Source organism: Tursiops truncatus, chromosome 5, assembly GCF_011762595.2.
Source record: "Tursiops truncatus isolate mTurTru1 chromosome 5, mTurTru1.mat.Y, whole genome shotgun sequence".
In the NCBI taxonomy this organism is placed as follows: domain Eukaryota; kingdom Metazoa; phylum Chordata; class Mammalia; order Artiodactyla; family Delphinidae; genus Tursiops; species Tursiops truncatus.
In genome coordinates this window covers 25,515,509-25,529,739 of record NC_047038.1, presented here as the reverse complement: position 1 = coordinate 25,529,739, position 14,231 = coordinate 25,515,509, and the positions used below count along the sequence as shown (strand labels likewise).

Here is a 14,231-nt window from a genome sequence, read left to right as displayed (position 1 = left end):
TGTTATGACAGAGTGACTGTGCTGCCTCTGAGGAGTAGCATTGAGGCTACACACTACAAGGGAAAAAGTCTTCACTTCAATTTCCCAATCATATACTAAACAAGTAAACTGATGAGTAAATAACAATAACAAAAACAAAACCCTGGAGATGGGAGGAGGGAATCAATATCAAGAGTGCTACAAAAATTATTTAAAATGTCCAGTTTTAAGCAGAAAATTACAAGATATGCAAAGAAACTGGAAGGGTGACCTATAGACAGGACAATAAAATAAGCAATGCAAACTGTCTTTAAAGGGCCCAGATGCCAGACTTAGTAGACAAAGATTTCAAATGTATTCTAAGAACTGAAACAAACCATACTTCCAGACATAAAGGAATATATGATAACAGTGACTCATCAAATAGATCATATCAATAAAAAGACAGAAATTATTAAAAAAGAATCAAGTGGAAATCCTGCAATTGAAAAGTACAATTACTAAAATGAAAAATTTATTAGAGAGGTTCAACAGTACATTAGAGCTGGCAGAAGAAAGATCCCATGAACTTAAAGATAGATCCATAGAGATTATGCAGTCTGAAGAACTGAGAGGAAAAAAGTAAGAAAATTCAGTAGAATCTCAGAGAAATGTAGGACACTGTTAAGTGCATCAGTATATTTGATTATTACCTTAACACCACAACCAGACAAAGATATCATAATAAAAGAAAACTACAGATGAATATCCTTATGAACATAGATGCAAAACCCTCAACAAAACACTAGCAGTTAAATTCAACAACATATGAAAAGCATTATACACCATGGTCAATGGGATTTATCACACACACATAAGGTTGGTTTAACGTCTAAAAATCAATTAATGTAATATACTATAACAATAAAAAAAGAAAAAAACATAATCAACTGGATAGACACCAAAAAAAAATCATGTGACAAATCCAACAGCCTTTTATGATAAAAATACTCAACTGAGTAGGAATAGACAGAAAATTCAACTTGATAATGAGTATCTATAAAAAGCCCACAATTAAGATCATGCTTAATGGTGAAGGACTGGATGCTTCCCTCCTAAGATCAGGAATAAGACAAGGATATTTGGTCTTACCATTTCTATTCAACATTATATTCCAGGTTCTAGTCAGGGAAATTAAACAATAAACTGAAATAAACTGTATACAAACTGGAGAAGAAGTAAAACTATCTTTATTTACATATAACATGATCTTGCATATAGACTATCCTGAGGAATCCATTAAAAAAACCTCTAGAACTAATAAGTGAGTACAGCAAATTTGAAGGTTACAAGGTCCATATACAAAAATCAATTGTACTTCTATACATAAAAATGAACAATGTGAAAATGAAATTAATAAAAATTTCCATTTACAATAGCATTAAAAAGAATACAATACTTAGGATTATTTTTAATAAAAGCAGTGTAAAACATAGACCCTGAAAATTATAAAATATTGTTGGAAGAAATTAAAGACCACCTAAATAAATGAAAAAACAGCCCATGTTTATGTATCAGAAGAGCTAATGTTGTTAAGATGACAATATTTCCCAAATTGATCTGTGGATTCAATGCTATCCTTATCCAAATTCCAGCCGGCCATTGTGCAGAAATTGATAAGCTGATCCTACAATTCATATGGTAATTTCAAAGAACTTCAAAGAGCCAAAACAATCTGCATGTTGTGAGTTGCCCTCTAGAGTGGCCCACATGGTGAGGAACGGAGGGTGGACCCAGGCAACAACTGAGGAGAAACTCAGGTCCATAGTCTTACAATCCATGAGGAACTGAATCTTGTCAACAACCATGTGAGTGAACTTCAGAGCTGGTCCACTCTCTAGTTGAGCCTTGAAATGACTGCTGCCCCAGCTGACACCTTGGTTGAAGTCTTTTAAGAGATCCTGAACTGCAGGATCCAGTTAAGTCATATTCAACTTTCTGACCTACACAAACTGTTAGATATCAGTGTGTGTTGTTTTAAGTTGTTAAGTCTTGGGCTAATTTGTTATGAAGTAATAGATGACAAATACACTCAATTACCAAAGTATTTTACATGGATATTTGTACCACAAGGGTATGTATTCTGAAGGATCCCTCAAGAACTCATGCAATTGCTGAAAATATTTCAAACTTTTCTTTGCCTGGATGCTTTACTTCTTTATATTTTATCTAAGTCCATGTTCATGTAAATGTCCACTCTGCTGAGTGTACAGACTGCCTTATACATCACTGAACCTCCAAAATATACTATTTGCTCCATAGTAAACTTTCATCAAATCAATATTTGTTCACAGTTTTACTTTTGATTAAATATTATTACCTTCTCTACATTTCCTACCATTGAAATACGTTATTAGTTGTAATTATCAGGGTTTTTTGACATCTGGTATTTGATGTACAGCATAAGGCTACACACTGCATCATTTAGTAAACATAGAGGCTCAGCAGCTATTGAAAGGCAGCTCTCCCTCTGTTTTATTTCATTGTGCCATTAATTCCACTATCATACTCCTTTATTTTTTAATTGAAATCTCTACATAGCTGATTTAGTGTGCAGGTCATTACGACACAAAGATTGTTCATAGTTGCTCTATTTTTTTTTTTTTTTTTTTTTACGGTACGTGGGCCTCTCACTGCTGTGGCCTCTCCCGTTTCGGAGCACAGACTCCGGACACGCAGGCTCAGCGGCCATGGCTCACGGGCCCAGCCGCTCCGCGGCATGTGGGATCTTCCCGGACCGGGGCACGAACCCGTATCCCCTGCATCGGCAGGCGGACTCTCAACCACCGCGCCACCAGGGAAGCCCCATAGTTGCTCTTTGAACAGTTTGGGTTTCTATGAGAACAATTTAAATGTCAGAATTTTTCATATCAGGGATATTGTGCTTATTATGAAAAAAATTATATAGAGTTCATAAATACGTGTAGTGTTTTAAAAGCAGATTTAAAAACCTGTGCCTTTATTTCAAGAATCCTTTACTTATTTACTTATGAATAAGGCTTCCAAATGTTTGATAAAATGTCAAAAAAAACCTGACAGCATTTTTGAAAAGTTACCACTGAACACGGAAAGTGCTCTTTTTCCCTTTGGGATATTTTTGGTCTGCTACTATTAGTGAACTGAAAAGCTCCACTCATTTCGAAATTTTAATGAATCTATATACAAAACTTATAACAACAAACCACCATTTCTTACTTTTCCCCCACAAATCTATTGTGAAAAAAAAAAAAATCAGGTTTATGCTACAGGCATTCTCTCTGTGTTTGAGAAGGAGATGTGGGTTAAGCCAGGAATGATTTTTGGTAGCTTTTTCATCAAGCATTTTAATATTAGTCGATTATTCTTATTCTCCTTAGCCTTAATTTTTCTGTGGTCATCTTTTCTTTTTTGCAGTACGCGGGCCTCTCACTGTTGTGGCCTCTCCCGTTGCACAGCACAGGCTCCGGACGCACAGGCTCAGCGGCCATGGCCCACGGGCCCAGCCGCTCCATGGCATGTGGGATCTTCCCGGACTGGGGCACGAACCCATGTCCCCTGCATCGGCAGGCGGATTGTCAATGACTGTGCCACCAGGGAAGCCCTCTGTTGTCATCTTTGAAGTGTTGTTTTTATTTAGTGACAATAAAAAGTCACTAAAATAAAACTAATCATACTAACAGTATGATTTATTAAAAAAAAAAAAAAAAAAGGATCAAAATTATTTCCCCCTACCCTACTGCCATACAAGTATAGTGTCTTGCAATGACCATATCTGGGTTGCCTGTGCTAATCATTAGATTAACACCTTCTATAAAAACATACACATGCACGCACACTCATGGCATATATGTTCATGGATTAAACATACATACATATATATATATACGCACACTCACACTGCATACACATGTGCTCATGGATTAAACAGACATACATGTAACTGCCCATACATACAAACATTCACACTGCATACATAGTGTGCATGGATTAAGAAATAATGATGCTGTACAGTAATAATAGTTCTTCTGACATAATGAAATAGTAAAGAAACAGCCTTGCAATATGTTTGTCTCATGACCTTTAGACATATTACAACAGAAAATAAACTCTATCCAGAGAGAATGGAGAAATTCTACAAATGGAACCATTCAATTGATTAACAGTTTTTGAAATATCAGTATGAAGCTACTAATATGTTATTTGAATCATTTTTGTACATGTTGTGAGAACAACTGTGCCTTTCACTGATAGTCCCTCTACCAGACAAGGTCATATCAAGGAATAGGGAGGAAAGTCAGGATGAAAGAAAAAAGAGATTTAAACACTTTTGATTTTTTTCAGTATAAATTGGTCATTTAGTTTGAAAATCTCTTCCCATAATTGCTTCGATTGCAGCTAGATGAGTATTTCAAGATGTCCATTCCAAATTTGTGGACTGATGTCAATGATCAAGGAATTTTGGAATTGGAATTGATCAGTGGATTATCTGGCCCCGTGCTTTTGGTTGGCAGATGAGTTGATTTAAATTAATTACCTAAAAACTCTGTAGTTTAGCGTGAAAAAAGGAATCATTACCATCTCAGGGGAGGAAACCGAGGCATAAAGATATTAAATGTGTTGCCAGCTGTATTAGAACTTGTTACTAGCTGTCAGGGATAAAATTTAGCCTGTTAATATAGTGCTTTCCACTACCCTATCCCATCTTGATACTGTTGAGGGTTTTGAAGTGTCATCTGGGCACGGAAAGATAATAATTTAATAAGAAAGAAATACATTTCCTGGCTCTTTGAACAACACACATATTGCCATCTTAGGTTTACAGTTAAAGGTGGGGTTCTGAATGTCACTGCTTGAAGAATCTTGAGAAGTTTTATTGAGCTCAACACCAGAAGGAAAAGGACAATGTCATTTCACTATGTGTGTTTAACGGACTTCACTTTAGTTATCATATTTTGATTATGCAACATATAATATTTTTCTTACAAAGTATATTTATAGGCTTCAGTCTAGTTTCTAGCCACCAACTAAACAAATGTAATTGTTCTGAATGGACTCTAAATAGCTTTCAACATTTCATTACAAAGCAATTACATCTGAGTCTTTCCCAGTGCTCTCAGCATGGCTTTAAAAAAAAATTACACAAACAGGTGAAATCAACCATTATGAAATATAATCTACATGCCTAAAAAGCAAGCCTTCAGAGTGGGAATGAGGTGGGGTGGGGGAGGTTTAAGCCAAAAGATAAACACAGTCTATTTTCAAGGTAACTGCACTGAGAGAATTCAGCATGCTTACTCAAGGTAAGTTTATTTTTTTGAAAAAGGAATATTTACTTAATTTTCCAACATTATGAAGCAGTACAAAATTTTTAGACATTCCCCAAAAGTGAGTGAGGATCAAACTTTTATGAATCCATATTTTGAAAAATATTTGGCTTTTGTAAAGTAAGACAACTGCATAATTGTCTGGATTTAGAAATATCATAATTGATTAATTAACACACATTGAATACTTATTGTATTCCAGGCACTGCTCTAAGCACATTATACATTTCCTCAAAACAGTCGTATGAGGTAGTTGTCATGATTATTTTCATTTTTACAGATGGGGAAACTGAGACACAGAGTCTAAGTAATTTTTGTTCAAGATCAAGCAGCCATTGATGGAAGGTCAGGATTCAAACACAGGAAATCTGGCGATTGAGTTAATGATCTTAACTGCTTTTTATACTCCCACACTTACTAGTAAGGATCCTATGTGCAGATTTGACACAGTCCTGGAGCTTTAGAGATGGAAAGAGGGGTGAGCCATTAACATAATAGCTAGGCATAACATTATTAAATATCATTGTACTCATATGGCCTTGGGTCTACGCCTCCCAATTTGGCTTTTAAAAAATTAAACATATCAGCAATCATACAGTGCAAATGAACTGTTTATTTTAAATGAAAACTTGAAGACAGAGATTTTAACTGGGGCCCAGGGTCTTTGGGGAATTCACATACCCCTTGTGACCAACTGCCACACTGTGTGAAGATGTGAGAATATGCATCTGAGTATTTTTCTGGGGAAAATATTTCTTTCATTAGATTGTTAAAAGGATACATGATTTACTTGATATCCAGCACAGGGGTGGACAGACTTTCTCGGTAAAGGTCCAGATAGTTAATATTTTGGGCTCTGTGGGACATATAATCTCTTTTGCAACTACCCAACTCTGCTGTTGCAGTGAAAAAGCAGCTGCAGACAATGCATAAAGAGAAGAGTTGTGGTACTGTTCCAATAACACTTTATTTATGGACATTGAAATTTGAATTTTATATAATTTTTATGTCACAGAATATTACTGTCTTTGTTTTTCATTTTAATACGTAATTTAGAGAACCCCAAACAAAACTATCTTCGTTCAGGAACAATAAAAAGCAATCAGCAGGCCAGATCTGACCCATAGGCCACAGTTTGCCAACTGCTAGTCCAGAACAGTGGTTCTCAAAGTGCAGTCCCAGCAGCAAGGGTATCCTCTGAGAAATTGTTGGAAATCCAAATTCTCAGGCCTCTTGGACAATCTACTAAACCAGAAACTCCAGGAGTGGGCCTAGCATCTGTGTCTTAAAAAGTCTTCTAGGTGAAAAAGTTACATGCTAAAGTTTGAGAAGCACTGATCTAGAGCCATTGTTCTAATGATTCAATTTATCCGTCTATTTATTCACCCTTGCAACAAATACTTTTTGAGACGGCAATTATCATGTACTAGAAATACAATGGAGAAAGTACTATTTTCCCTCTTCATAGAATAACCCTTCCATAAATCAGGAGATGGTAACTCTCTGTCAACGACCAATTTTTCTGAAATACATTTTACAGCACATCACGACCCAATACAAATACACACACGTGCCTGAAACGAAATAATACAAAGCAATGTGTACCCTTAATGCTTGTGATGCACTCTGGTATCTTCTGTTTCATTCTATATATTTCTACTAGATTAAATCCAATAAATTGATTTTACAATATATCACAACTCATAGTTTGAAAAATTCTGCAATAAAATGTGCTCACCAGTGCAAATTCCTTGTTGAGAATCATCTGCTCCACTAAAGATGACTCATTGTGGAAGAGATGGGGCTGCATGTGGCTCCACATGTGAGGAAACCACCAGAACTCATCCACAGAATGAAGTAAAAGGTCATCTCCTTCATCCTCCTCTTCAGTCCCTGTACAGCATATAAAATGGCTTAAGTGAAAATTCTATATTAACTAAAGGTTATGCTTGTCATATTTTTGTTATTCTTCTTGCTCCTGATACATAAATCCGATTTTGTGTTGTTCTAATAAAAGAGAAATGACCATACCCTAAATTACATCAGAGGCAATGCGGGTTGGGGGGGGTGGTAAGTGCAGATAGTTGTTTAGATTTAGAATTTAGGGGAATTTTATCACTGACATTGTTTAGAATAGCTAGCATATGGTGGTAATAAAAAAAAAGACCGAGTATTAGTCAATTTATTTTTGTTTTAAATTCATTAACTCTTAATTCTCTCCTTCGTTGCATACATAGGGGAAGCGTAGTCAAAGGTGATTATTCTTTTTACTCTTAAAAATATTTCTGCATATGTCTAATATTAAGCTGAAAAATCTTTAAATTTAATTGATGAAGTTTGTTGATTTTTTTCTGAATATAAAATAATATGTGCTTACTGAAGAAATGTGAGAAGGATAGACAAGTGATACATAAAAACAAAAAACCAAACCAAACAAAAAAACATCTTCCAGAACTAACCCAGTGGAAACGTTTCGGTATCTTTCGTTAAATCCTTTTCTACTTATTTTTTTAAAAGTTGAAGTCTTACTGTATAAATACGTTTGTGTCCTTACATTTTAAACTTACCATTATGAACAAACATTTCTCATTTTGATATAAATATTTTATAAAATGTAAACAATAAATCTATTAACACAATAGAAACTTGACTTGGGAATTTAAAACTAACATTAATTTCTCATCCTCTATTAGGAAAATTTGCTAACAATGCCCAATGCATACAAAAAAGTATTTGTCATGCCACAAGTGAAAAAAATTAAAGAAAGGAAGGAAAAACAACATCAGCAACTTAGTTCCAAGGAAATTCACTATGTTGCAGGCTATCCAAAAATATTTTCACTGTATGAATTCATAGTTTTTGTACAATTTTACAACATTCAGCCCAATTTTAAAATATTCTGAATCAATAGTATACGAATTGATTCCTATGTGCTCTCTAGATACTTAACCAAATAAGTAAAGTAACAAATCCTGGCTTACAGTGTGAGGTATATTTATTTGGATTATTTTTTTTTAAATTGGAGTATGTTTTATAGGTGATTTTATATCCTTTACTTAGATAAATATTAAGGAAAAATTTTAAAAGACTCTTCTTTAAATATTCCATTTGAGTGCCCTATAGTAAAGATTGCATGAATCATGAAGTAGTGCCATGAAATGGTTAAAGCATACATTTGTTAAAGTATACATTTGGCTATGTGATCTTGTATAAGTTAACTTCTTTGAGTCTTGGTTTCCTGGTTTAAAAATGGGGAAATGAATATCTATCTCACAGGCTCTTGTGAAGAGTCTAGGAGATCAATCTATTAAAGCAGTTAACATTGTGAATTGCAGATAGTTAGCATTCATAAACATTAGGATCAGTTTCTTCTTAAAAATAGTATCTACTGGTTTATACCTGTGGCGTTCTAAATTTACATGTTTCCACACATTATGAAAAATGTTGCCTGCCTATATTATTAAATTCTTGAAGTCAGAGACTGGATCCCTTTAATAGGCATTGTATCATGCCACTTCCCCAGGAGAGTAAATAAGGGAATAATTTAATTCAGTCTTAATATATACAGTCAGTGAATTTTAGAGCCTTCATATGTCTGCTTAAGTGCATGTCAATTTCTGTGTGTATTTATGTATATGCAACATTCTTGGTATATATTCCATAATCCATAATTCTCAAAAGGTGTAAGGACCACCAAGTTTAGTTAGTATTTTGGCAGTTACTGCTATAACAGTTGCTACTATATAAATATATAAAAGGTAAAGAAACAGGACTTCTGAATGTGATAAAGTTCTATGAATTAGATAAGCAGACAAAAATTCTACTGTTAGTAATATAGACTTACAATTCATTGGCTTTTGTTAATATATTGAGAATTTCAAATATTGAAATCCAAATGAAGAGAAGTTTGTCACTTCCTCAGATGGATTTTAAGTATGAAGTATTTATGCCATAGACCAAGTGTCTCTCATGGTCATAATTTAGCAGACTAAGGCACAGATTAGAAAGGGCTACTTTATGTCACATGAGATGAATGAATTGATCGTTCTCCCACAGTCCTGTTGTGCTTTGAATATACAATGTTTGAGAAATGCTTCCATTCACTTTAAACTCCATAGATTGTTATTGGAAGCGGCAGGAAGCACATAATGCATACTTGACCAAGAAAGAGGTCAATTACTCATTTAAAGAAAATTTTGCCAACTATTGATATAAACAGATGTATAATTGATCCTAAAATCTTGGTGATTTTTATACCAGAGAGTGTGTTAATTTATAAGTACTCCCCACAAGGTTAACAGTGATATTTAAAACCTCTTTTTTTACTCCTAGGATTAATTCCCTATCAGCCTTTCTCTTATTTTATACAGGTCATATAATTCAAAGCCACATAAGCCTAGCTCATGACACTAGAAATTGTTTAATGAAAAATGTGATCTCAAGTCATGCTGAGGGACCAAAGAAGAATTTCAAATATTTTCAAATATAGCTAAATTAAAATATTAAACTTTTGACTCCTTGTATACACTTATTTTTTATACCTAGTTTATGATTAAATTACACTTGAGAATAAAATTTACAGTTCATACATGACTATATTTAGCACAAGTTCTAGTACATTAAGGTGTCTGTGTTCAAACTGAGCCTTTCACTTCTAACCTGATCTAGATTCAAATCTACATCATTGTTAATTAAAAATATGGTATTTTTTGTTTTCATTTAAATGTTATATCATTTTGCTTTACTGATTCCCAGAGGATAAAAGTATTTTAATTCAGAAGTAAAATATTTATGCACTCATTTCTTTGTTTCCGCTCTTGGAGGATCTGTGTTATGAGAAAATAGCGTGCTTCTAGAAGTTTTTAAATCTGCCAAAATAAGAATAATTTTAGCAAGATTTGGGCCATAGGTTAGTTTCCATAAGGCACAGTTGTGACATTAAAATCAGATACATAAATAAATGCAATACATCGTATCAAAGAGAAAAACTCTATAACCATCCTGATAGATGCAGAAAAAGTACTGGAGAAATTCAACAATCATGCACACACATATATATATATATATATATACACACACACACACACATATATATATATATATATATATATATATATTTTTTTTTTTTTTTTTTTTGCGGTATGCGGTCCTCTCACTGTTGTGGCCTCTTCCGTTGCGGAGCACAGGCTCCGGACGTGCAGGCTCAGCGGCCATGGCTCACGGGCCCAGCTGCTCCGCGGCATGTGGGATCTTCCCGGACTAGGGCACGAACCAGTGTCCCCTGCATCGGCAGGCGGACTCTCAACCACTGCGCCATCAGGGAAGCCCTTTGCACATATATTTTAAAAGTTCCTCAGCAAACTAGGAGTAGATGGAACTTCCTCAACCCAATAAAAAGCATCTACAGAAAAAAATCTACAGCTGTTATATTTAATGCCAAACTAAATGTTTTCCACCTAATACTGGGGACAAGGCAAGGATGTGTGATCTCATCACTTTCATTCAGTGTTGTAATGGAGATCCTTGCCAACTCAATAAAAAGATAATAAAAGGCCTACAGATGTGAAAGGAAAAAGTAAAACTTACTTTATTCGCAGATGACATGATTGTACATATTGAAAATCCTAAAGAATCTACAATAAAAACTATTATAACTAATAGGTGAATATAGGAAGACTACAAGATTAGTATTTAAAGAACCATTTGCTATTCTGTATACTAGGACAGTGAACAATTACAAAATAAAAGTACAAAACGCCATTCACAATAGTATCAAAAAACATAAAATACCCATAAATTTAAGAAAAATGTCTAAGACCGCTACAATAAAAACTACCTTATTATTTCTGAGACAAAATTTTAAAGCCCTAAATAAATAGAGAGATATGAGTGTTCATGGGTCAAAAGACTCAATTTTGTGGCTAGATCAATTTTCCCTGAATTATCTATGGATTCAGATTCTAAAATAAATCTATAGATTCATAATCTTAGGAAGCTTTTTAAAAGAAATTGATGGATATTTTAAAAACTTATAGTGCTATAAAGCAAAGGACCTAGAATAGGTGCTGAAAACTAGAAATAGAAGCTAAAACTATAAAACTTCTACATGTATTATAGATCTCACAATACATCGTTATCATCTTTGTTTTAAACTGTATGTTAAGTTTTGAAGAAATTTAAAAATGAAATAAGTTCTTTTGTATTTACTCGTAAAAAAAATCAGATACATACAATTCCATTGTCTGCATTATCAATTTTGTACAAATGTTTGTCTTATATTTGCTATTATATATGAAATATTGTAATTCCTCAAAAGCAAGAAGAGGTGTCTAATTTTCTTTGTACACTGTACCTGGCACATTTCCCTATAAGTGGGTATAGAATAAACTCATTTTAAATAGCAAACTAAATGAAAAGAATCATTTGATGATGAAAATTGATTACAAGCTATCTGCATTTCCAAAACTGGAAAATAAAGCCTGGGGAATAATTCAATATTTTAAAATAATATTTGATTTTTAAAAATGCTTTAGGGCTTCCCTGGTAGCGCAGTGGTTGAGAGTCCGCCTGCCGAGGCAGGGGACACGGGTTCGTGCCCCGGTCCGGGAAGATCCCTCATGCCGTGGAGTGGCTGGGCCCGTGAGCCATGGCCGCTGGGCCTGCGCATACGGAGCCTGTGCTCTGCAATGGGAGAGGCCACAACAGTGAGAGGGCTGTGTATAGCAAAAAAAAACAAACCCAAAACTTTAAAAAGTAATAATAATAATAGACACTTACATAGCATGACATGCTATGCACTGTTCTAGACAAGAGAGATATTATTATTCCCATTTTGGAGATGTGGAAATTGAGGTACAGAAAAGGTGATCTGTTTATGTTCACATAGCTAGCGAAATGTCAGAGACTAGATTTAAACAAAAGCAGGCCATTTCCAATGTCGAGTCTTTGAGCCAATATATTATACAGAAAAGCAAAAGCAAACAAAAGAGAATAAATGTGACACTGTTTTTTACTTTCATGTTTAAAAGTTAATAGTTTTATATAAAGATCTGTTTTCTTTATATAAAAATGACCTCTTATAGAAAAGACCAGTATTTATTCAATTTGTAAATATTATACGAGGTAATTGTTTGATTCATATTCAATTCATTATTAGTTAGAGAATGGCAATGACTGCCACCAGAAATCATGTCTACAAAAACTATTTTTAGCCTTCCATCCCTACAAGCCATCTTAATCTTGTAATGTCTCCATTTTTCAATTGAGTTTTCATTGTGCAATTCCAATCATGCTTTAAATATTTCCAGACTAAAATATTTTACTCTGAACTCCATGCTTTCATTTTTTTTACTTTTAATCAACAGCATGTCCTTCCCCTTTCATTTTGGCACCCATGAGTGACTGACTTTTAGGGAAGGCTTAGTGATATGTCCTTTTTGGGTGAGATTGTTTTTAGCATGTGAAGGACAGAGAAACTGAACAGGAAAGAATACATGGAAAATACAAATAAGTGAAGCAGTCTGAGAAGGCAGAATCTATCATTATTACAGTGGGCATATGTGATTAAATGTCTTCAAAACAATGAGGCTCATCAATCAGCATCTTCATGCATTGGGAAATCAGATCATCCCGGGAGAGATCTGAGACACTCACAATGACAAGGCCATCTTCTCATGGTTACACATCACAATCAAGTGCATAGGTGAGGAAAACACTTTTCTGATTTGTTAAGCTTGCGACAGTTAAACCTCCATATAGGAATGTGACTAGAAAGGGGAGAGGCATGCTCTCCCCATGGTGAATATCATCAGTGTTTAACTCCACTCTGGAAGAAACCTTGATATCCCCGAGTGGATAAATAAGTACTTAATATATACGACTGCACCCTTGAAAAACGTCATGGATGCATTTCAATGATTCTACACATAAAGTAGCAAATCAAATAAAGTTTCATATTTATGTGAAGGTAATTAAACTTCCAGGACTCACAAATTTATATATAAAACTATAAATACATATATATATATATATATATATTACTTAGTCTCTAAAGTGAGTTACCCCACAGCATAATAGGATAGTGTTTCTTCCAGTATTTTTATTAGGTTAGTACTAACATAAAGAGTCAATAAGGTCCATTTAAGAGATATAATACCTTTTTTTGTTATTGTTGTTTGGTACCTTCCTCCAACAACCGTCCCTGTGATATTTACTAGTGTGTTGTTCATTTCCTAGTGGATGTGTAGTGTGTACATGTTTGGGATTATAAAAAAGAAATGGGAAGTGTTATAACCTGCTATGAACATTAATGCTGCAAATGTCTGGCAGGTTTAATAGGTCTGAATATGAAAAGTATATAAAAGCTGAGGCTGTTATCCAGATATATTTCGGCCTAAAGAATGGCTTTACTTACCCTATACAGCTATTTAAGACAAAATAGTACTGTTTGTGTGTGAACTCCAAATAATCCCATGGTTTTTTCCCCAGCATGAATAGATACAGCCTTTAGAGCTACCTGCTTTATAACTTCATAGTCGGTGATTCTTAGGTCTGAACTCATTTCCTCAGGGGGCTTTTGAAAAGGATTTACAACACCATGTCTATTTTCAAAATTGTAAGCTAGAATTGCTTTGCCTGTGCAGATGTGATGACCCAAATCTTTCTCTGCAAAACATCCTTTTAAAATATGCAATGATTTGATTTATCAACTGGTCTAAATACAACTTTTCCTTCTATTACTTTAAACAGATTTACATGTTTCAGAGCAGGAGGAGAAAAGCATTAAAGAAAAGCCAATAAGACATTGCTACTTCAATATTCTAATAAACCATGCTGAGCTTATTTGGGTAAACATTAAAAAGCCTCTTTGGGTAAATGAACTACATATATGATAATAAAAGACTACCTTTG

General features: G+C 34.3%; 1 protein-coding gene across 1 annotated transcript in view; it reads right to left on the bottom strand.

Moving 5' to 3' along the window:
- Positions 1-14,231, bottom strand: part of LOC141275670 (bifunctional heparan sulfate N-deacetylase/N-sulfotransferase 4) — a 139,248-nt gene that overhangs the window by 28,898 nt on the left and 96,119 nt on the right. The window contains exon 3 of the mRNA XM_073804696.1: positions 7,060-7,214. Coding sequence (XP_073660797.1) covers positions 7,060-7,214 — 155 coding nt within the window. The remainder of the gene's footprint in view (positions 1-7,059; positions 7,215-14,231) is intronic.